At 37.1% G+C, this 21,447-nt stretch overlaps 1 protein-coding gene across 3 annotated transcripts in view; it reads right to left on the bottom strand.

Annotated features, from left to right (window-relative positions):
- The window catches only part of LOC101745942 (focal adhesion kinase 1), a 203,192-nt gene that overhangs the window by 156,511 nt on the left and 25,234 nt on the right, over positions 1-21,447 (bottom strand). The window contains exon 2 of one of the 3 annotated variants that reach the window (XM_038018045.2): positions 6,491-6,955. The exons of the other annotated variants lie outside the window; for them this stretch is intronic. Coding sequence (XP_037873973.1) covers positions 6,491-6,558 — 68 coding nt within the window. The 5' untranslated portion in view covers positions 6,559-6,955. The remainder of the gene's footprint in view (positions 1-6,490; positions 6,956-21,447) is intronic. 3 annotated transcript variants of the gene reach the window in all.

The raw sequence follows: 21,447 nt of genomic DNA on the forward strand, positions 1-21,447 counted from the left end.
TGCTGACAAAAATCGACCATTTCGTTCCAATGGGAGTTGTAAACATAATGTGCAAATAATAATTAGTGCAATATGACGTAGTACACATAGAAAGCATTAATCCAGTGTGTAAGCAAACACGTGCGCCCCTTACATTTCTACCCTTACAAACCAAAGTACTTTACGAAGGGATGAAAAGGTAAGGGCGACAAAAACATTATTTTTTATATACATATGTATATATTCCACAAAATATTGATAGCAATTTTCCACCCCATAACTGAAAAGTTAAGAGGGGTTGATATATTTTTACGAGTTTGGAAGCACAAATCAAATCTACTATTCGGTTAGATAAAAACCAGAAACAAGGAATACGTACCTACTACACCTAAGGCAATAAATATATGGAAGACTCAAAATAGTCACTTTCTCGATATTCGTGAAAAGATAGGATTAATTAAGGGTTTTCGGAAGTATTAATTGAGTCGCTCATCTTTGCTGACGTTTTAGCTGTTAAAATATCGCCTCTAAATCGTGAGAATAGTTGTCTAATTAGGCCAAAATAAAAAAGTATAAAGTCTTCGATGCACCACTAATTTGTATTTCCAGGTCGCAGAATTCTCATCGGTTTTCTCGTCCGACAGAATCGTTACCTAAGCTGAAATGTTAACAATAGGGTATTTTGAAACCAGCTACACCGGTTCTACGAATCATTTTCTCAAACATTTCCACTAAAATCTGCTATTATCTACTATTGACATTATAAAAGTTGTAATATGGGCGGTAGGTACTTGAAAAAAATTTATAAAAAACATTGTGAAATGAATTATAGAATAGGTACCAGGAGAATTAAAATTATTCCGAAATTGTAGGTAGGTACTATTTTTTAATTGCATTACTAGGCTGACGAGCAATACAGTCATACAGTCCGCTGGGTCGCTCGTGACGCCGACAATGCGACATGATGAGGCGTATGGTAAACCAGCACTAGATACCGCCATCCTACCTATTTTCTACTGCAAGGTAGTAATGCGTTTTTGTTTTTTTTTTTTTTGAAGGAGCGAAGCAGTCGTTATCTATTAGATACAGTATAATTGAAACTTCTAGAGTCTACGCTAACCACTTAACTCTAAATAGGCTCGCAAATTCGTTCAGCAACTTTTTAATAAATAAAAAATTGGAAGGCCACGAGAGTCGTATAGGTTGTTACCACTGTTCTTTAAATTACTTTAAGTTTAATAAATAAGATAAGTGTAATTACGCTAAAAACACTAAAATAAAACAACAGTTACATATAAATGACCACAAAAAATTTATATTGTTACAGTTTTGCAGACCCTATTAGTACAATATGGCATTGTTGCAATGGCGTGAATGCAACAATACATCATTCCGGATTCTCGTAACATGTTATTGTGTAATTTAATAACGTAAGTGGACTTAATTGATTAGAACGACAAAAGAGGGTCGTTATTGAAAATAATGACCCCATCCGCTCGAGCGTGTCATTAACTCCTAAAAGTGCAATCTACCAAAATATTTCAGTTTACAAGCTGTTTGTGTAAATCTTTTTTTTTATTTTAATAACTCCACTTACTACATCTTCTTTTCAACTTTATTTACTATTCTTCATATGTACGTACCCTATACGTTGATAAGGAATTATAAAAAAAAAATTCAGTTGTTTTTCAGAAGTATCTGATACCTTTAAACGAGCAATTCTTGTATATATATAATCTGAATCTCGGAAGCGGCTCCAATGATTTTCATAAAATTTAGTATACAGGGGATTTCGGGGGCGATAAATCGATCTAGCTACCGATTTGTTTTCAGAAAATGTTGTTTTATTCGTGTTTTCAATAATCAACTCTTCCCGACATCTATTGGCGAATAATAATACTATTTTTCTTAATTCAGTGCAACTAACCGCTTTAAAGACACAACAAGATGAGGTTATCAAAAAAAAACCGAGCAAAGCATCATCTAGTGACTGTAATAGTCGTGTAGTGTAGTAAAAAAAAATGTCGAAAAAAGCTATATTAAAATCCAGTCTACATTCTATTAAGCAACATTATATTACAGAGCCAAATTACGGGGCCAAATTCCGGCATCACAACCCTACCATTTATCGATTATTCAATGCAGCCATAAATTTCCCGGAGAGCATGAACATTAGCGCCCTGCAGCTTTCTGATACGTTTGCAGGGAATCAACGGAAAATAAAAGAAAATGGGAAACGTCGTTACGGAGAGCGCCATTTGCTACATTGGCCACGCCAGTTTCATATCTGTTATTGTCTTGACATCATTTGACGGATCTTCGGAATCATCAAAAGCGCAATGAAGATCCAAACGCTTTTATCGGTAATGTTAACGTGCACAAATATAAAAACAATTCATTAAAAAAAAAAAACTTTCTAGAAACCGCCTCAAAACTTATGCGTATAGTTTTGATATGTTGCAGTGATTTACATCACATCTCCTTCTACGAATAGAAAAGTCCCTTAGAAAATCGCCTACTATTTACAGTCGACTTTCACAAGTGTTTCACAGGCACTAAAAATAGTGACGGTAAAGTTCAAATTGCATTGTACAATGGCCGTCCCGCAGTTCTAATGACACAGATTTTTTCCCAGTAGAAATAGGCAAGACGGTGGTATCTATGCGGGCTTATAATACGCAATTTTATCAATAAATACGACATGATAATGCTGGAATAATACTCAGAGAACGCTGTTTCTGACTCTCCGATGTATTAATTCCTTTCACGACATCCGCAGGTATACCTATACTGAACTTAAGTATATTATGAGACGGGTAATTCTTCTAGGCCGATACCACAAAGCCAAAAATTAATGGTCATACGTTATATTTCGGATTCGTGCAGTGATTTTTTTTTCTTATATTTGCGACATATATACTTTGGAAGAATCGACGGTGATAAGACCCTCCACCGAGCGAGTGAAATAGCTCGATAGATCGACGAGGGAATGTTTTTGTTCGGAGCTTGCATATTTGGAAATTTATTTAGCGCGATAGAGGGATCGGTCAAATTTCTTCTGTTCTATGTTTTTTTATTATTTATTGCTTATATGTGTGGACGAGCTCACAGCCCACCTTGTGTTAAGTGGTTACTGGAGCCCATAGACATCTACAACGTAAATGCCGCCACTCACCTTGAGATATAATTTCTAAGGTCTCAGTATAGTTATAACGGCTGTCCCAACCTTCAAACCGAAACGCATTACTGCTTTACGGCAGAAATAAGCAGGGCGGTGGTACCTACCCGTGCGGACTTACAATAGGTCCCACCACCAGTAATGATAACGAATGCTACAAAACTATTCTCAGACGTGTATATATCACGTGTCTCCTTTGAATTCTACAGACTACAGCCCTAAATAGTCGAGCTTTTTTTACGCGCATTGACACTACCGTAATCATTTACGAGCAACTTAAACAAGAACACGTTCAACAGATGCACACGGAGGCAATCAAACGAGACAAATCATTAAAAAAAAAACAACAAATTTACAAGCTTATTTACGACGCAATACGTTCCACGGAAGAGTTAAACACAAACTTTGAGGAACACTTAGCTGCCGCCCTTTTTGTGTGCTATTTATAAAGGTGCGTTACGAAAACATTCCCCCTTTCGAAGCGGGATTAAAAAATTACAACCATGTACCATGCTCATTAACGCCTCATTTTAAACGTGCCCCGGTCACGGCTGGACTGTAATGAAATGAAAAAGATATTTATGACTGTTAATTCTCTGAAGGATAAAATCCTGAATGAGATTTTTCGACAGAGAACTAAAGTCATCGACATAGCTCAAAGAGTCAGCAAGCTGAAGTGGCAGTGGGCTGGCCATATATGCGGTAGAACTGACGATCGCTGGAGTAGACGGGTTCTCGAGTGGAGACCGCGCAGCGGAAGACATAAAGTGGGACGACCCCTGGCTAGGTGGTGCGATGACCTCCGAACGGTGGCCGGAAAGAAGTGGATTAAGAGAGCCGTAAACCGGGCTCAGTGGTGTGGATTGGGAGAGGCCTATGTCCAGCAGTGGACGACTACGGGCTGTTGATGATGATGAATTCTGTTGATTGTAGATTCTGACCACGCAACGGAAGTTGTGAGAAAAAATCAAATAAATTCACTTTACGAAAGAAATTCACCTCAAAGAAACGGTAAGTATTCAGACTAACGCGTTCCGGCTTGTTTCTTTAATCACAAACAAAAATATATATTTTTTTTGGGATTTTACTCTTTTTTTTTACACACATACATCCGTTTGCGGTCGGTATCGAGTTCACTTTCATTTCCACACTACAACTAATGAATAACATTACGTCATTTTGCGGTAACCTAAAATCACAAAAAATAAATAGGTCGGCGATATCGTGTGCGCTACACATGCCATTTTATTTGTAACTTTAACAATAGGTCACTAAGCAATTCATTTTCGGCTCTGTTTTACTTTAATATAGATGTTACAAACGTTAAGCTTTACTCATTAGTAATCACATATTTTCGCGCCACTCATTACTACTTCTGTAGTAGCCCGTGTATCCAAAGTTCACAGCGGGGACCAGACTAACGAGGTCTCAAAAATTAGGTTCAGAGACTAACCGACCAAAACTTGATAGGTTTTGGATCCCACGATAATAGTTAGGTAAATCCTGACTTTCCACAAAATGAAAGACAATGATCATACAATACTATGAAAAGTTCTAATGTCCTGAGGTGAGCGGGAATTTTCGCTTTGTTATAGATATGTAACTAGAGGTCCCGCAGTAGTCGAAATTCGACTATAATTAATTGGAATTGTTGGAGTTTGTACACTATTATAATTGTATTTTATACTTCTATAGTCACAAATTTCGCCAAGACTACACTATAAAAAATATTAACAAAGGCAAAGAACATTTAATCTATTCTCAATTTGACAACAGACGCCAAGAACAAAAGTTTGACAATAAATAGTATGCATGCGTGTGTGCGTCAAATACATGGTATGTAGTGTGTGTAATGTTTTCGTTATTGATTTAATGTACCTTTTATGCATTATTTAAAAAAAATATTAGCATTGTGCAGTTCTTCTCTATATTCTCTATAAGTGTGTAAAATTTCATACTCCTCCGTCCGCGCAATTTTCGTAAAAAGGGATACAAAGTTTTTGCTTCACGTATTAATATATAGATATGCATAAATTGTTATGTATGCATATTCGACTAAGCGTTCCACATTTAAAAGTTCCGAGCTAGAGTTTTCTGTTCATTCATCATTACCGGTGGTAGGACCTCTTGTGAGTCCGCACGGGTAGGTACCACCACCCTGCCTATTTCTCCCGTGCAGCAGTAATGCGTTTCGGTTTGAAGGGTGGGGCAGCCGTTGTAACTATACTTGAGGCCTTAGAACTTATATCTCAAGGTGGGTAGCGCATTTACGTTGTGGATGTCTATGGGCTCCGGTAACCAATTAACACCAGGTGGGCTGTAAGCTCGTCCACCCATCTAAGCAATTAAAAAAAAAAAATGTTTCTGCTACAAATGTTCAGTAGGCAGCGGCTTGGCTCTGCTCCTGGCATTGCTGAAGTCCATGGGCGACGGTAACCACTTACCATCAGGTGGGCCGTAAGCTCGTCTGCCTACAAAGGCAATAAAAAAAAAATACAACTAATAGTTTAGTCATAATTTTGCCTAGATATTTCTAACAAATATTTTTGTTTTAAAATGAGCTAAAGTTTACAATTGTCTAAATATCATAGTTGGTGTGATAACTTAATTATCCATATCAGTATAAATTAAGAATATCATTAAGAAAAGATAACAACAAAGACGAGATAAATGTTCACTGTCACTCGAATTCCAGATTTAGCAACTGATCGACATCCCTCATTGACATTGACCTCTAGTTTATGCAAGATTCATCAGTTGCGGTAGACGTCTTCATTCAGGCCCCCATTACAATAAGACGTGCAGCTAATGTTTTCTAATTAGAGATTAATGTTATGGCTATTTGTTGGGTGTTCGTTGTTTTATTATGATATAATCGTTGCCTTTTAAATAACATGATGTTTGCTTTTAACTAATATGGTCATTTGTTTATCATTTACACAAGTTAAAGGCTTATAAAAGAAGTATTCACACTTTTCTTTTTAAAGGTCTTAAATATTCAGGTCCTTTTTTTAGTGCTTAGATGAGTGGACGAGCTCACAGCCCACCTGGTGTTAAGTGGTTACTGGAGCCCAGACGTCTACGACGTAAATGCGCCACCCGCCTTGAGATATAAGTTCTAAGGTCTCAAGTATAGTTACAACGGCTGCCCCACCCTTCAAGCCGAAATGCATTACTGCTTCACGGCAGAAATAGGTTGGGTGGTGGTACCTACCCGTGCGGACTCACAAAAGGTCCTACCACCAGTACTTACCAAATTCAGATGGTTACAATAAATACAGTTTCAAAATCTGTCCGAAGTACATTTTTGAGCTAATCGTAATGGATACTTACGTTTCCAAATACTGGAACACCCTGTACACCGGCTTCCGGTAAAGCAGGAACCCATCACAACGTTCCATGGTTGAATCCGGAGTGCCTTCGTTCAATACTACCACTTCACGTTAACACGAAGCCACCACCGATTGATCTTCACACCTTTAACGTGTACCATTCTCTCACACTAACACTAAAAATATTCAATTCAAAAAGCGCAATACTAACGCTAAACATTGATACAAAAATTTAAGGCGTCGCAACTACACGTAGAATATGTTTACAAAACTCCCTAAGCTTGGTCCTTTAAGGTCATTTCGTTAGTCTTAAGGCTTTAAATTATTGATTCGATTACATTTGGTGAAGAAGCACTTTCTTTCTTCAGTTCTGGCCCTAAGCCCTACACGGTTTTAACGCCTAAACATGGCAATCACAGTTCACTTATTTTTTTTATTTTTATTTGGCGTCTAACAAACACTACTCCTGAAAAGAAAAAGCGTTGAATTAGGATCAAACACTAGTCAATAAATAGTCAATGACACAACGACGCATGTTCCACAAGTTTGACAAAGGTTGGATCTAGGTAAAGAACCCGATATGTATCTGTATGGAAAGTGGAGTCTTTCAACCCTTGTCATTGAAGACATCAACAACTTTCCTTTCTGCCAATCCGAACATCAACTCCCGACAATTGACGTTCGATTTCGAACAACACGTAGCTAATACAAAAACAAAATGTATTTTTATAATTTCTTCGTAATTTTAAAAACTTTTGCATGTATATTTTTCAATCGTAAGCGTAACGTTCATTTTGGTTAATCAGAATACAATAACGACAGAAAAAAAAAATTATCATTTTGTGCTGTCATGTGCATCCGGCGGTCGAGCATTGTTCCTGTGGCGATAACACAATACCTCGTTTATTCAAGGTTCTTAAAAACTGAAACACGAAACGCACGTGCTCTCGGATCGAAGGCTCGAACGCGACTGACCAATTAATAAGGCCCTTGCACATCCCAAACACGCGACGGAAGCAGGTGTCATGCTAGCCACCTGCCTCGCGATGCGAATATCAAAAAGTACGCACCGGTTGGAACAATGACCCTGCATTTAGTGGGCCAGACATGGTTAATTGGGTCCGATTTCGGCATCAACGCATCGATCGCAAACATGCGTATCTCTTTGCATATTGAACGTGACACGTTCGAGACACGACTCGAGTACAGTTACTTTTACGATAACGGGTCAGGGGTTCCATCCCAAATATATCATCACGTTAATATGGCGCTAATATAACGTGATGATATATTTGGGCTGAAATATATAATCAGAATTGGACAAAACATGAATCACAAATAAACAAATTTATTGTACTTAGTCTGGCCATAATTTTTTTTTTATTGCCTTTGTAGGCAGACGGGTATACAGCCCACCTGATGGTGAGTGGTTACCGTCGCCCATGGACTTCAGCAATGCCAGGGGCCAAGCCAGATCCAAGCCGCTGCCTACCGCTTAATATTCTCCACAAGCCTCGTTTAAAGAAGGACATGTCATAGCGCTCGGGAAACACCGTGGAGGGGAGCTCATTCCATAGCCGGATGGTACATGGCAAAAAAGATCTCTGGAAACGCACTGATGACCGCAGTGGCTCCAGGTAGTATGGATGAACTCTACTCCGGTGGCGGGCGGTGCGATGGTAAAAACGAGATGGCGACGATCACGTCAAGATGTCGGGACTCCAATATTCACTGAACTCCGGTATTTGAATATAAACTGTGTAGCCGAGTTCGAACAATGCCGACATTAATGTAAAATATAGTGTGCTCTCCGTTTAGCATAAAATTAAACCGTAAATAGCTTCCTTATTTTTCGACACATTTTATCTTTGTTTACGATTCCTATTCAGCTCTTTTACAAAATTCTCCTGAATTTGCGTATTTCTATATCGCACCGGCGTCATGCTTTACAGACGTCGGGATGACAAATAGAAGTCTAGATCATAAATTTCGTGTACAAAACACTTATGAATGTTACACAATACTACAATGCGTTACAATCCTAGGTGCGTAGTTTGTAAATAAAATTGTTACTTTACTTAATTTAAAATTAAAATGATCGTGAAGTCGTCGTGGCTTAAAGAATAAGACGTCCGGTGCATTCGTATGTAGCGATGCTCCGGTGTTCGAATCCCGCAGGCGGGTACCAATTTTTCTAATGAAATACGTACTTAGCAAATGTACGATTGACTTCCACGGTGATGGAATAACATGTAATAAAAATGAAACCCGCAAAATTATAATTTCCGTAGGTAATTACTCGTGGTAGGACCTCTTGTGACTCCGCACGGGAATGTACCACTTTTTTTTTTTTTTTTAATCCTTCCTAAGTTGATAGCCCTAGTGGCTATTTCAGCGTAACCCTAACTTTAATAGGTGAGCTCACGGGGCTCAAACCTGATGACGTTGCTAACACGAACCCTAGCAAGCGCCGTGCTTCGCAGAATCTACCACCGGATCGGAAACGCGACCCACTGAGAAGATCCGGCGAGAAACTCAGTGGGCTATGTCTGAGAGTTAATTTACTCGTCGAGCCCTTCGTCGCAAGCGACGGGTTCGACGAGAACGGTGACCGGGGCAATGTACCACCACCCCGCCTATTTCTGCCGTGAAGCAGTAATGCGTTTCGGTTTGAAGGGTGGGGCAGCCGTTGTAACCATACTGAGACCTTAGAACTTATATCTCAAGGTGAGTGGCGCATTTACGTTGTAGATGTCTATGGGCTCCAGTAACCACTTGACACCAGATGGGCCGTGAGCTCGTCCACCCATCTATACAATAAAAAAAAGTCATTTATTGCGAACTAAAACATTTCGAATTATACATCCATTAAATATACAGCCTTTTAACATAAAATGAAACTATTGCGTCTTGATTGCAACTGTGAAAAGGAGCTTGAGTGCCGGCACAACATTAAAGTTTCAAGAAAGCACCTACATATATCTTTTTGTTTGTTTCGTAGGGAGCTTAGGAAGTTGGTAGTCAGTTTTCTTATTAGATATACCTGTTCATCAATGTTTTAGTTCATTTCGTTAATATTTTATTAATATATATAAAAATGAATTGCTGTTCGTTAGTCTCGCTAAAACTCGAGAACGGCTGGACCGATTTGGCTAATTTTGGTCTTGAATTATTTGTGGAAGTCCAGAGAAGGTTTAAAAAGTGGAAAAATATGAAAATGCTCGGAATTCAATAAAAATAACAATTTCGTTTTTCCTTTGATGTGTCCCCCGTCAGACGGATTCCTTTTGTTTGTTTTAAGTTTATTTTATACAAAAGTTTAGGTTTATTTATCGATTGAAGCACTACGAAGTCTGCCGGGTCGGCTGGTATTTTATAAACATTTTAGTGCAAGTCGTTGGTTGTGTTACACTAAAAACCATTTTAATTGCATAAAACATTAATCGATGGACCTGTCCTTTCTTCAAAATTACCTATTACAAAAATTGGAAACTTCCTTAAAAAATTCTTGTAATCTTTAAACTTTTTAATATTCTTGAACGCATAATTAAAAATTGATAATAAACCTGTCGTTATAAATTATAATGTTTTCGTTTTTTATTGTGATATTGATAAAAATGCAACAAAGTTGTGATCTTAATGGTTTCCGTAAACTTTTTGTAGAACGATGAACTTTCAAGTTTGCAATACCTTTACATAAAACAGAATGCTATTTTAAATATTTCAATAAAATATTGTATAATTTCACGAAAAACACTGTATTAGTCCACTTTCTTTCCGTGCTCTGGTTTTTTTTGCGTATCTCGGCCTATAAGTTTGTCTTTTTTAATATTTGAAGTCGTCGTCGTGGCCTAAAGGATAAGACGTCCGGTGCATTCGTATCTAGCGCACCGGTGTTCGAATCCCGCAGGCGGGTACCAATTTTTCTAATGAAATACGTACTTAACAAATGTTCACGATTTATTTCCACGGTGAAGGAATAACATCGTGTAATACAAAACCAAACCCGCAAAATTATAATTTTCGTAATTACTGGTGATAGGAAATTTTGAGAGTCCGCACGGGTAGGTACCTTCACCCTGCCTATTTCCGCCGTGAAGCAGTAATGCGTTTCGGTTTGAAGGGTGGGGCAGTCGTTGTACCACACTGAGACCTTAGAACTTATATCTCAAGGTGGGTGGCAGCATTTACGTTGTAAATGTCTATGGACGGTAAATTTCATTTACGTTGTAAATGTCTAATAACCACTTAACACCAGGTGGGCTGTGAGCTGGTCCATAAAGCAATAAAATAAAAAAAGCTTTCCATTTTGTTCATAATACAGCAATGATAGCTACAGCATTTTGTTTGTGTTTGACTCAACAAAACACATTTATAGCCCTAGGTGGGCTAGGATTATAACAGACTATCGCTTTGTCCTATGACGGAACAAAGCCAAGACAACTGTTTTTTTTTTGTAAAAAAAAATTATAATAAGACTACAGCATATTAAGCATATAGTGACTGCGCAATTTAAGAAAAAAGAGATTACGTACGGCATTGACTGAGTAAAATCTCATTTCTGTAGCGGCTACCGTGTTATCGACAGTAAAAAAAACAATGTTGCCAACATCATATTAATTATTTAAAATGTCAAAATGAATGAATACTTAAAAATGCCACTTATCATTTTTTTATCGTCGAAACTCCTCCCATTAAAGGGTTTCCGACCTGAATTATGAAGTATCCCGTTACAAAAGTACCTACAAATCGTTCATACTACTGACCGAGACCAACGCTGCTTACTAATTGCATTATTTGGTTCGTGTCAATGAACTTTGCGCTAGGATGTTTGGCGTAGGGTTTCATTGCACTCCGATATAATACAACTAATTTAAATACTTAACGATTCTTCAAAAGAATAACACTTTATCGTTGAGACACGACCGGGTCTATCTTAAAATTCAATCTAGCATCAAAACTATATATATATTTACTAGCTTTATGCCCGAGACTTCGTCGGCGTGGTATAGTTCACAAATAATGCATTATTTTAGACTTGGTTAGCATAAAAAACGTTATAGTGAGCCAGCCTAAACATATAGACATATGCTGTGGCGGACTTTTTTTTAGATCTTTTAAAGGGGAACAATTTTGTCATACATTATTTTAGCGAAACTTTAACCGTTTCTGCAGCGCACGCAGCGGAAGCTCTCAAAGGGGAAAAAAAACCCGATTTTGAAACATTCTTTATTGGTGCTTCGCTTGTATTTGTCTTAGCGTAATGTTATATAGCCTATAATAGCCTTCCTCGATAAATGGGCTATCTAACACTGAAAGAATTTTTCAAATCGGACCACTAGTTCCTGAGATTAGCGCGTTCAAACAAACAAACTTTTCAGCTTTATAATATTAGTATAGATGAATTTTGGGATAAATCAACTTTTCAAATAACCACGGTTGTTTTACAGAGACGCCTAACAAGTGAACGCCGGTAGGCAGAAAATAATTGCTCTTAAAAACATAAGCATCATCTACTATGTTTACCCTGTTTATAGTTTATGGTTTTTGGGTTTAACACCGTAAATAACGGTGAAAGCACTTTCCGCCGGCACGACCACTTAACCGATACACAATCCTAATGTACATTTCTATCTGACCTACCATGTGTTGAGCCCACTGAGTTTCTCGCCGGATCTTCTCAGTGGGTCGCGTTTCCGATCCGGTGGTAGATTCTGCGAAGCACTGCTCTTGCTAGGGTCAGTGTTAGCAACTCTCCGGTTGAGCACCGCGAGCTCACCTACTAACGTTAGGGAGAAGCTGAAATAGCCTCTCAAGGCTATCAGCATAGGTAGGAAAAAAAAAAAACATGTGTTTGAATCCAAGTTTAGCGCTAACAAGAAACATTACATCAGATTTGTGATTGATTAAGAAGAGGCTCGCGCTCTATCAAAGCGCGTCCCTGAACAATAACTAATTTAGACGTACAATATCAAGTTAGTTGCTAATAGTTTGTAAATAATTGAAGTTCTTAGGGTTGTCGTTGAACTGGATCGTAATTTTGTTTTGAAATTTTGGTATATTAAATGGATGAATCAAAAACATCGCATCGACATGCTAATCCACTATAGAAATTATTTAGGCTGGACTTGGCAGGATAATGTAGACGCAATCTGGATTCTGGCATCGATCGAAAATTTAAAAACTCAATGTTCTTAAAATCGTAGCAAAAGAGATCAGAATGCCGAAAATATAATATGAAATACTTAGATGAAACTCATTCCTAACAAAATTTAAAATGAAACCAACAGAATATAAAGAAGTGGTTTTCTTGAATGTTACTCAAATTACTGGAAGCGACATAATCGGTAGACGGCCAGGAGACAATGGTAGCAATTTGCCGTAATTACTACTGAATGTAGCCGAGTTTTACTGTTAGGGCTGCCAAATTTAATTTCATAATTTAAAAAACATATACGACTTGTGCTTTTGCGATCATGAATTAGATAATAAATAATAAAAAACGACCAACAAGCTTTCAAGCTTATTAATGAGTAATATCGAAGACAGGTATATAATAAGAAGACCTAACGAAATCATGACATGACATTATTGTTCTGTTTGATTGGCATTGATTTTAGTATTGCAACTCGCGCAATCTATATACGCGGAAATCCGATTTTCCATCATTTCTGCAACTTTATTTACTTTTGTTTGAAAACATGATTTTATTATAATTAGTAGTCTAAATCCGGTAGTGCACGAAATAAGCGCTATAAAGTTTGAATTATACTTAAACAATCACGTAAATTGAAAGTATGCTCACAATCTGTGGCCATTTTAATTAATACTATGTAACGCTGACGAATTAAAAAATACTTTTCATATTTTTGTCTAATTTTCTGGCTAATCTAGCGTAAGAGAGTAACAAATGTAATTATTACAATAAGAGTATGACTAATTGAGAATTCGCTGTGAGTCGCAAATATAACGAATTGACAACCCTATGATAAAACCACGATAGATCTGGTGCAAAATTTATGAATTCCTCCATCTAGCTCACACTTCAACACTTTACATACATTAGAACAGGATGAAAGAGTAAAAAAGCCAACAACTGTATATATATAAGCTTCAAGCGAAAAGTCTGGTAGGTAGGTGGGTATTCGTAATGGTACTTTCTTCGTGAAATAAATCACTTACGGAACTGCTGCGATTTATTCGAGTTTTATTACTTTTCAATGGTCCGATCAGATCAAGACGACTTTGGAATCCAGCATCAATGTCGCTATCCATTGCGCGGAGGACAGAAGTGAATGGAAGAACATAGTCCTGACAAAAGTGCTCAGTAAAGGTCACGACCCTCAGAACTGAGGAATACGACGCACGGAGGAGGAGGATTACTTTTCAAAGTATTATCTTCATTTATCTTTGCTTTCATATATTTGGACATAATACTTATAAAAAGGGTCTTTTGTCAAGTACGACAAAAATATACAAGAAAAATCTTTGTATAAAAAAACAACGTTGCTATAAAAAAATTGGTATTAAAAGCGAACGATAATAAAGATAACAAACACAAAGCATATTCAATTATTCTTGGGCTAGTAAGCTTCTAGCGGAAATAAAAGAGAGTAAAATTTAATTCTTTGAATACTCGAAGCGAGAATGTTCCGTATAGTGCAACTCGATTTAACCGGGAGGGAACGTTGGGACTCCTTAAATTCATTTCCTGAATGACTTGAGGCGTGTTTCAGTTCTTCAAGTGCCAACTCCAATTGTTCTTCGCGAGGATGCTATAAAACAAATTACGTGAACGTCAAATGAAATACAAAATTATCTTCTCAGGTTTTTTTTCGTTGGTTTGGCTCAATAGATAAAATATTTATTTGGTTTTTGAGTTTTAAAGTAATGCGATGAAGTTGAACTTTTCAAGAAATATTATAAATGTTAAGGAAAGATACAAAGAAGTTTGCTTTAATTTCAGAAAGTCCATTGTGGTTTTAAGTATCAGCTCTTTTATTTGAGAAAGAGAGCGATTCTCAATTCTCTCTCCCATGCTATTTCAAAAATTGTGAGCATACTTACAGAAAAATATATAACGAAAACTCATTTTCAAGAATAGGAATTTTAAATTTACTTGAATAACTGTTCTAGAACTAAAGAGAATTTCAAAATTTTGAAAATCTTGACTTCACCAATAAAAAACACATCAGTAAATCTAATCAGGTTCCGAAACAGATATTTGCTAGAACGTTCTACATGGAACTGAACAGAACATTCTACGTGTCGTGGCAGCACGTGTATCGGTCGATACGGACAGGACTAGAGGCAATTTTTCTCCATTTAGCCGCAAGGCGCACGTGCCTTTAGTACTTAAACGCCAACGGTCACGATGTACTGCTCCGATATAATCTAGCTTTATAAATGGCATATTCGATTTAAAGTTTATTAGAAAATTGCAATTTTTCTTTCTCAATTAAAAGCCGCTCAACGTATTTTCTGGGTTTATTATAAACGCAAACTATTCTTTTATTAAATCGCGCTAATGTTTCAGCAGTATGATTATGGTTTCGTTCAAGCATCGCTACTTTAGTTTTTTATTATTTTTTTATAGCCTAGTTCTCAGAGCCCAGCTGGTGTTAAGTGGTTACTGGAACCCATAGACATCTACAACGTAAATGCGACACACACCTTGAGATATTATTATAAGTTCTAAGGTCTCAGTATAGTTACAACGGCGACCCCACCCTTCAAACCGAAACGCATTACTGCTACACGGCAGAAATAGGCGGGGCGGTGGTACCTACCCGTGCGGACTCACAAGAGGTCCTACCACCAGTAAGCAGAAATAGGCGGGGCGGTGGTACCTAACCGTGCGGACTCACATGAGGTCCTACCACCAGTTAGTTTATCTAAAGTCATATAAGCAAGTATTTTAAGATGTTGGTTTATCAGTATGAACAAAAGATTTGACGTAACCCGACAAAAAATTATCCAACGACGTCAAATCGCACGATCTGAGCGGCCAATTAACTGGTTCAAAACTAGAGATGAATTGTATACCAAATTTATTACGCAATAGGTCCATCATTTCGGGTGCTGTGTGGCATGTGGTTCCGTCTTGTTGAAACCACATGTCTGCTAGATTCAGCTCGTGTAACTTGGGTATCTGGGTATATCTCGTGTATATCTCAGACACAGCCCACTGAGTTTCTCGCCGGATCTTCTCAGTGGGTCGCGTTTCCGATCCGGTGGTAGATTCTGCGAAGCACGGCTCTTGCTAGGGTTCGTGTTAGCAACGTCGTCAGGTTTGAGCCCCGTGAGCTCACCTACTAAAGTTAGGGTTACGCTGACATAGCCGCTAGGGCTATCAGCATAGGTAGGAAAAAAAAAAAAAAAAGTGTATTTGGTAAAAAGCTGGATATCATTGTATAATGACGTTGTCACATTGACGTTCTCATTGTCATCTTTGAAGAAGTGCTTGCCAACCCTGCGGACCACAAACCGCACCAATCAATATTTTTTCAAGATGCATTAGCTGCTATTGTACTGCTTTTAGCTGCTCCTCGGAACAAAATACGGAAACTGCTTATTCATTCAACAAAAAATGCGCTTCATAACTGTAGACATTCTTTCGATAAAAAAGAGCGAATCTTCTGCCAGATTATCTAAGTAACAACATAAGTAATTCTTTCCATAGTGAAATACCGATACAAACTAATCTATCTATCTCTTAGGTTTATGGCGTTTCCTTTTAGATTTCGCCAATGTCAAGTGTATTTAATACTCTGCTTTCTATAGCGGGCTTCGTGAACGAGCAAGGTCACAGATATTTCCTAAGAATTAAGTGATTAGCTAAGAATGTTTGATGACAGGATCTCTGTTGATTTACATAAAACAAATAAGACGCACACAATATATATATAGGGGTTAGTTCGATAACAGTACAAACTAATTAACTTTGCTTTTCACATATGACACGAATCACGCGTGATCTGTCAAAAGCAAAGCGCTGAAAAACCAAACAGAAAAAGTGACCCAACCTATACATATAAATGAAATTGGAGTCTCTGTTTATAGTATTGAAATAACCGCTTTTTACTACATGCATACGAATATTTGTATGGTACATACACCAAAATAACATTTTTTACAATTTTTGTCTTTTTTGTTTGTTCCGGCTAATCTCTGGAACGGCTGGACCGATTTTGACGAAACTTTCACTGATAGATAGGTGATGATATAAGGAGTAACTTGGGCTACTTTTTTTAGACTAGCTTCGCCCCGAGGCGCCACGTAACATTGCGGGACTCAGCTATCAATAATAAAATTTAATGTTTCCGAAGCGAAGCGAGGGCGGGTCGCTAGTTTAAAATATAATAACTCAAATTTATAGTTCATAACAACAACTAACAAAAAAAAAACAATGAAATAACAGCATCGTCTAAAGTTACCTATTATCCTAAATTACAGTCTCTAGAGAATCTAGATGCAGAAATGTTGAAGCAAATCCCAACAGTAGTAAATTGTACACCTACTTTTTGTTAAGACTCGTTCTGCAAGTTTGTAATTGTTTTTTTTTAATCTTACCGAGATTTCTTATTATTAGAATGATATTTAATTAGTTTTATTTTAATAAGTGTATTTTTTAATTACAGAGATATTATATACCTATATTATAGTTATACTACATACTACATCTTTGATGTATAAAATTAAATACTATCAAAATTAAACTTTTATTTTTTTTATTGCTTAAATGGGTGGACGAGCTCACCTGATGTTAAGTGGTTACTGGAGCGCATAGACATCTACAACGTAAATGCGCCACCCACCTTGAGATATAAGTTCTAAGCTCTCAGTATAGTTAAAACGGCTGCCCCGCCCTTCAAACCGAAACGCATTACTGCTTCACGGTAGAAATAGGCAGGGTGGTGGTACCTACCCGTGGGGACTCACAAGAGGTTCTACCACCAGTATAACTACAATTAAGTACATATTAAATCTATGCACCATCTCGTACTCATACTTAAAACTCAGTTGTTTGCTTTCAGCATTACAAAACCATTCAAAGCACGATCTAACAAAACCAGAAATTAAATCTCGAACTTCGTAAGCAACCCACTTAGTTTTACCAACAAACCTTTCTACGAACGTCAAACTGCGAATCAACAATGTCAACTTAGCCACACAGTTCCAAACTGATATTGAACTGAAGTACACTTATTGATCAGGTATCCAATGTATCGAAAGGGATCGACGACTTTAGACAACTTCAATAACTCAACCTACTCAAAGTAGTAATATTTCGAGAGGATGATCCTTCATTAATGAATCAAACTTTCGATTTTATTGTGAGCACAGATCTGAAACCTCAGGAAATTCATAAACAACTATTGCTTACTTTTATTAAGATTAAATGTGTTTGCAATTTAATATCCCGCAGTTAACATAATCAATACTGGTTATATTATAATTAGAAAACGGAATTTTCTTGTTACGCTCTTACCTCTCAACTACTTAACCGATCATCATGAAATTTCGCACACAAATTTATACACGGACACACAAAGGGTATGCAGTTTTTTTTTTAAATATAGAAACGGTTTCAACGTTAACCCAAGTGAAGCCACATATAAAAGTAAATAAAAAGTATTTGACATAAAAAATATCTATCACCAAAAACACCTATCTACAATCACATTTAACAAAAAGCCAATGTAATGTATTATCCAATTTCCTATACATTATACGTCAAATGTTATCAGAAACACACGAAGCTTCTGTGATTCGAGAAGCAAACATTTTTCGTTTGCCCGTATTCATAAGGCAACCGAAAACCAGTGAATACATAAGTCGAAGAGCTGCATATTTGGAGAGTTACATTTTATTTGTATCCTTTTATTCGTTTGAGTCTGGCTCGGTACTCGTCGTCTACCTATTTTCTTTTTATTGAAATTGCCAACGGGTCTGCAGTCAAACTTCAACGTTCACTCATTTCTGGTTCCGTTTGAAGTTGAACTTCGAATTTCAATTAAACTTGAAGTTTGTTTTCTTCTCTTTAAATTATACTTTAATCACACCGCACCACAAATAATCTATACCAATATATAAATCTACGGATGTTCCGTTATAACTACTGAACCGTGCATCCGATTGACTTGAAACTTGGTATCCATGTAGAAAATACACGTACTTAATGGATAGGCGATGGATATTTATATGAGTGTTGGACTTCCTACACCAGTTGCGGGGGCGTTAATCATAAGAATCTTTGTGGGGGTGATAAATAATAATGTTAATTTTAAATGCCCAGCGAAGTGGACGGGTACAGCTAGTATTTAGATAAATCAATTAATTATTGAGCGTCAAGATTTATCTTACTGTTGATAATTGAACGAATGATACTTGTTGTTAGAAGGCAACATCGACCACTTAAGTTAAGGTAAGCTTCGTCATTGACGATTTCCGTTTTATCGTCCCGAATCAAAAGAATAGCTAAACATAAAAACAAAGTGTTTTGCACGATTATTTCAACATTACGCCAGACTTATCTAACATCCAGCCGATTTTGTTTCTCTTCCCGAAACCATTGACCGAAATTACGATTGAAGGAAAATAACGTGGGAACTTTGGTCCGCAAACAATCGATGATCGTATCTCACTAAAGGACAGTAATGGCCAGATTTACTTGCACCCTAGAATGCCGTTATTTAGCTCGTTAGCTTTGTTTCTAGGACTGCCAAGATTATCGATGAGCATAGCTTTAGACTAAGGGATTACTTTCTATTTAATTTGTTTATATAATACCTTATTTACAGTCTAAGTATTTTAGAATATGTAAGATTAGAATTATGTACATATTAATGGACCAGTTCGATAAATTGAACAAATATACTGTCGATACCAAAACTCTCTTTACTGGTGGTAGGAACTCTTGTGAGTCCGCACAGGTAGGTACCACCACCCTGCCTATTTCTACCGTGAAGCAGTAATGCGTTTCGGTTTGAAGGGTGGGGTACTATTTGTAACTATACTGAGACCTTAGAACTTATATCTCAAAGGTGGATGGCGCATTTACGTTGTAGATGTCTATGGGCTCCAGTAACCACTTCATACTAGGTGGGCTGTGAGCTCGTCCACCCATCTAAGCAATAAAAAAAAGACTCTTATTTCGCGATCAAAATATAAACCATATTCATTTAAATTTGAAAACTTTTACAAATTATTGTCTTTATCATTAAAACAGCGAACCGCAATCACGCGCGACACATATAAACAGAATTAAGATCTTTCAGAACGATATCTAAAATTTAATTGACTAATTAAAAGGAACAGGTATTATGAACGCTAATTACCTCTACAGGGAGATCGGAGCGGAAAACTTGAGCACTCCGGAAAGCGTATTTCATAAAGGAAACGAATTTAATCCTCGTCTGACCGGAGAAGGCGCTTGTCTTTGTGTTACGGTATAATAAGTCCGATAAATCTGTTGTAAGCCGGTATTCAAATTTAGATTGTGACACAACAAATATTAAGAAAATCTATTTTTTTTACTACCGACATTAATATATATTTTTTTATATCAACGTCGAATAAGGGAAGGCACCTTCTGGTACTGCTGAAATTAATTTGGTACGACGGTTAACCCACTGAGTTTCTCGCCGGATCTTCACAGTGGGTCGCGATTCCGATCCGGTGGTATATTCAGAAACACTGCCTTGCTAGGGGCTGGTGTTAGCAAATTCTCTTAGGGTTGAGTTCGGGAGCTCCCCTACCCCTTAGGCTACCAGCGAATTGATAGGATTAAATATTTTTATATTGACCGACTTATCTGCTTCTACTGTATCACTCGTAGAAGTATTATCTTCAATGTGTTTTGCGCGAACGTATAACTTACAAGGCCACTTATTATAGTCACCGGATTTTTTTTTCTTTATCTTGCAATCAGTCAGCTAGACTATGAGCAGATGTGTTGAGAGCTGTTAGGCGGTTAGAGCAAAATCTCCATCGAGACTGTTCCACTCCGTCAACCGTGTCTATCAAGACTTAGGATTTGTCGCCTTTTAAGCTTATTTATTAGGTCATTTAGGTATTATAGTCATCGGATAAAAATAGATTAATTTGTGAACTGCATTATTTCGGGGTGTAAGTATTTATACATATCTTAACACCGTATCACGAAGACAACAAAACACAGTTCAACATTCCATTGCTCTATCATCACTTCATCACACAAAGCCTTATTTAAACGAAGATATTAATCATTGTGCCATCAATCATCCGTAAACAAAACGAACAACCAAACGATTCGAATGTGTAATATTTTATATCCAGACTAACATTCATGTCGCAGTTTAAATAAAAGCACGCAGTTATGGCTCCAATTTTTATTTAAAGAATTGAAATTCTTTAATTTCTTTGAGACTATAATATTCTAATCTTATAAGATACTAGCCGTACTCGCCCGCTTCGCTGGGCATTTAAAATTAACATGATTATTTATTGTCATTATTATTAGGGAGTCCAACACTCATATAAAAATTAGCCTGTCCATTAAGTACATGCATTTTCTACATGGATACCAAGTTTCAAGTCAATCGGATGCATGGTTCAGTAGTTATAACGGAACCTCCGTAAAAACCACTGTAGATTTATATATTAGTATAGAGTATAGATCCTTTCTTATGCTTTCCAGTATACTTGTATCAACAGAATAGATAATTAGTACATTAACCTTTTTACTTTTTAGTACCATAAGACACTAAAGAAACAAAAACGTATGATCTACCAAAAATTTCAAAAATTTGTATACCCATAGGTTTATTCATTCGACTTTCAATATTATGTTTGGATCGTGTTCACTAAACGAGAATGACGTCATGGGCTATCACTTCGGGCTATGAGTGACTGTTGTTTGCGGGGGCGAAGGACGAAGGACGAACAACATTATCAACGGTATTCAGACCGCATTTT

The sequence above is a fragment of the Bombyx mori genome, chromosome 20 (genome assembly GCF_030269925.1).
Source record: "Bombyx mori chromosome 20, ASM3026992v2".
Lineage (NCBI taxonomy): Eukaryota > Metazoa > Arthropoda > Insecta > Lepidoptera > Bombycidae > Bombyx > Bombyx mori.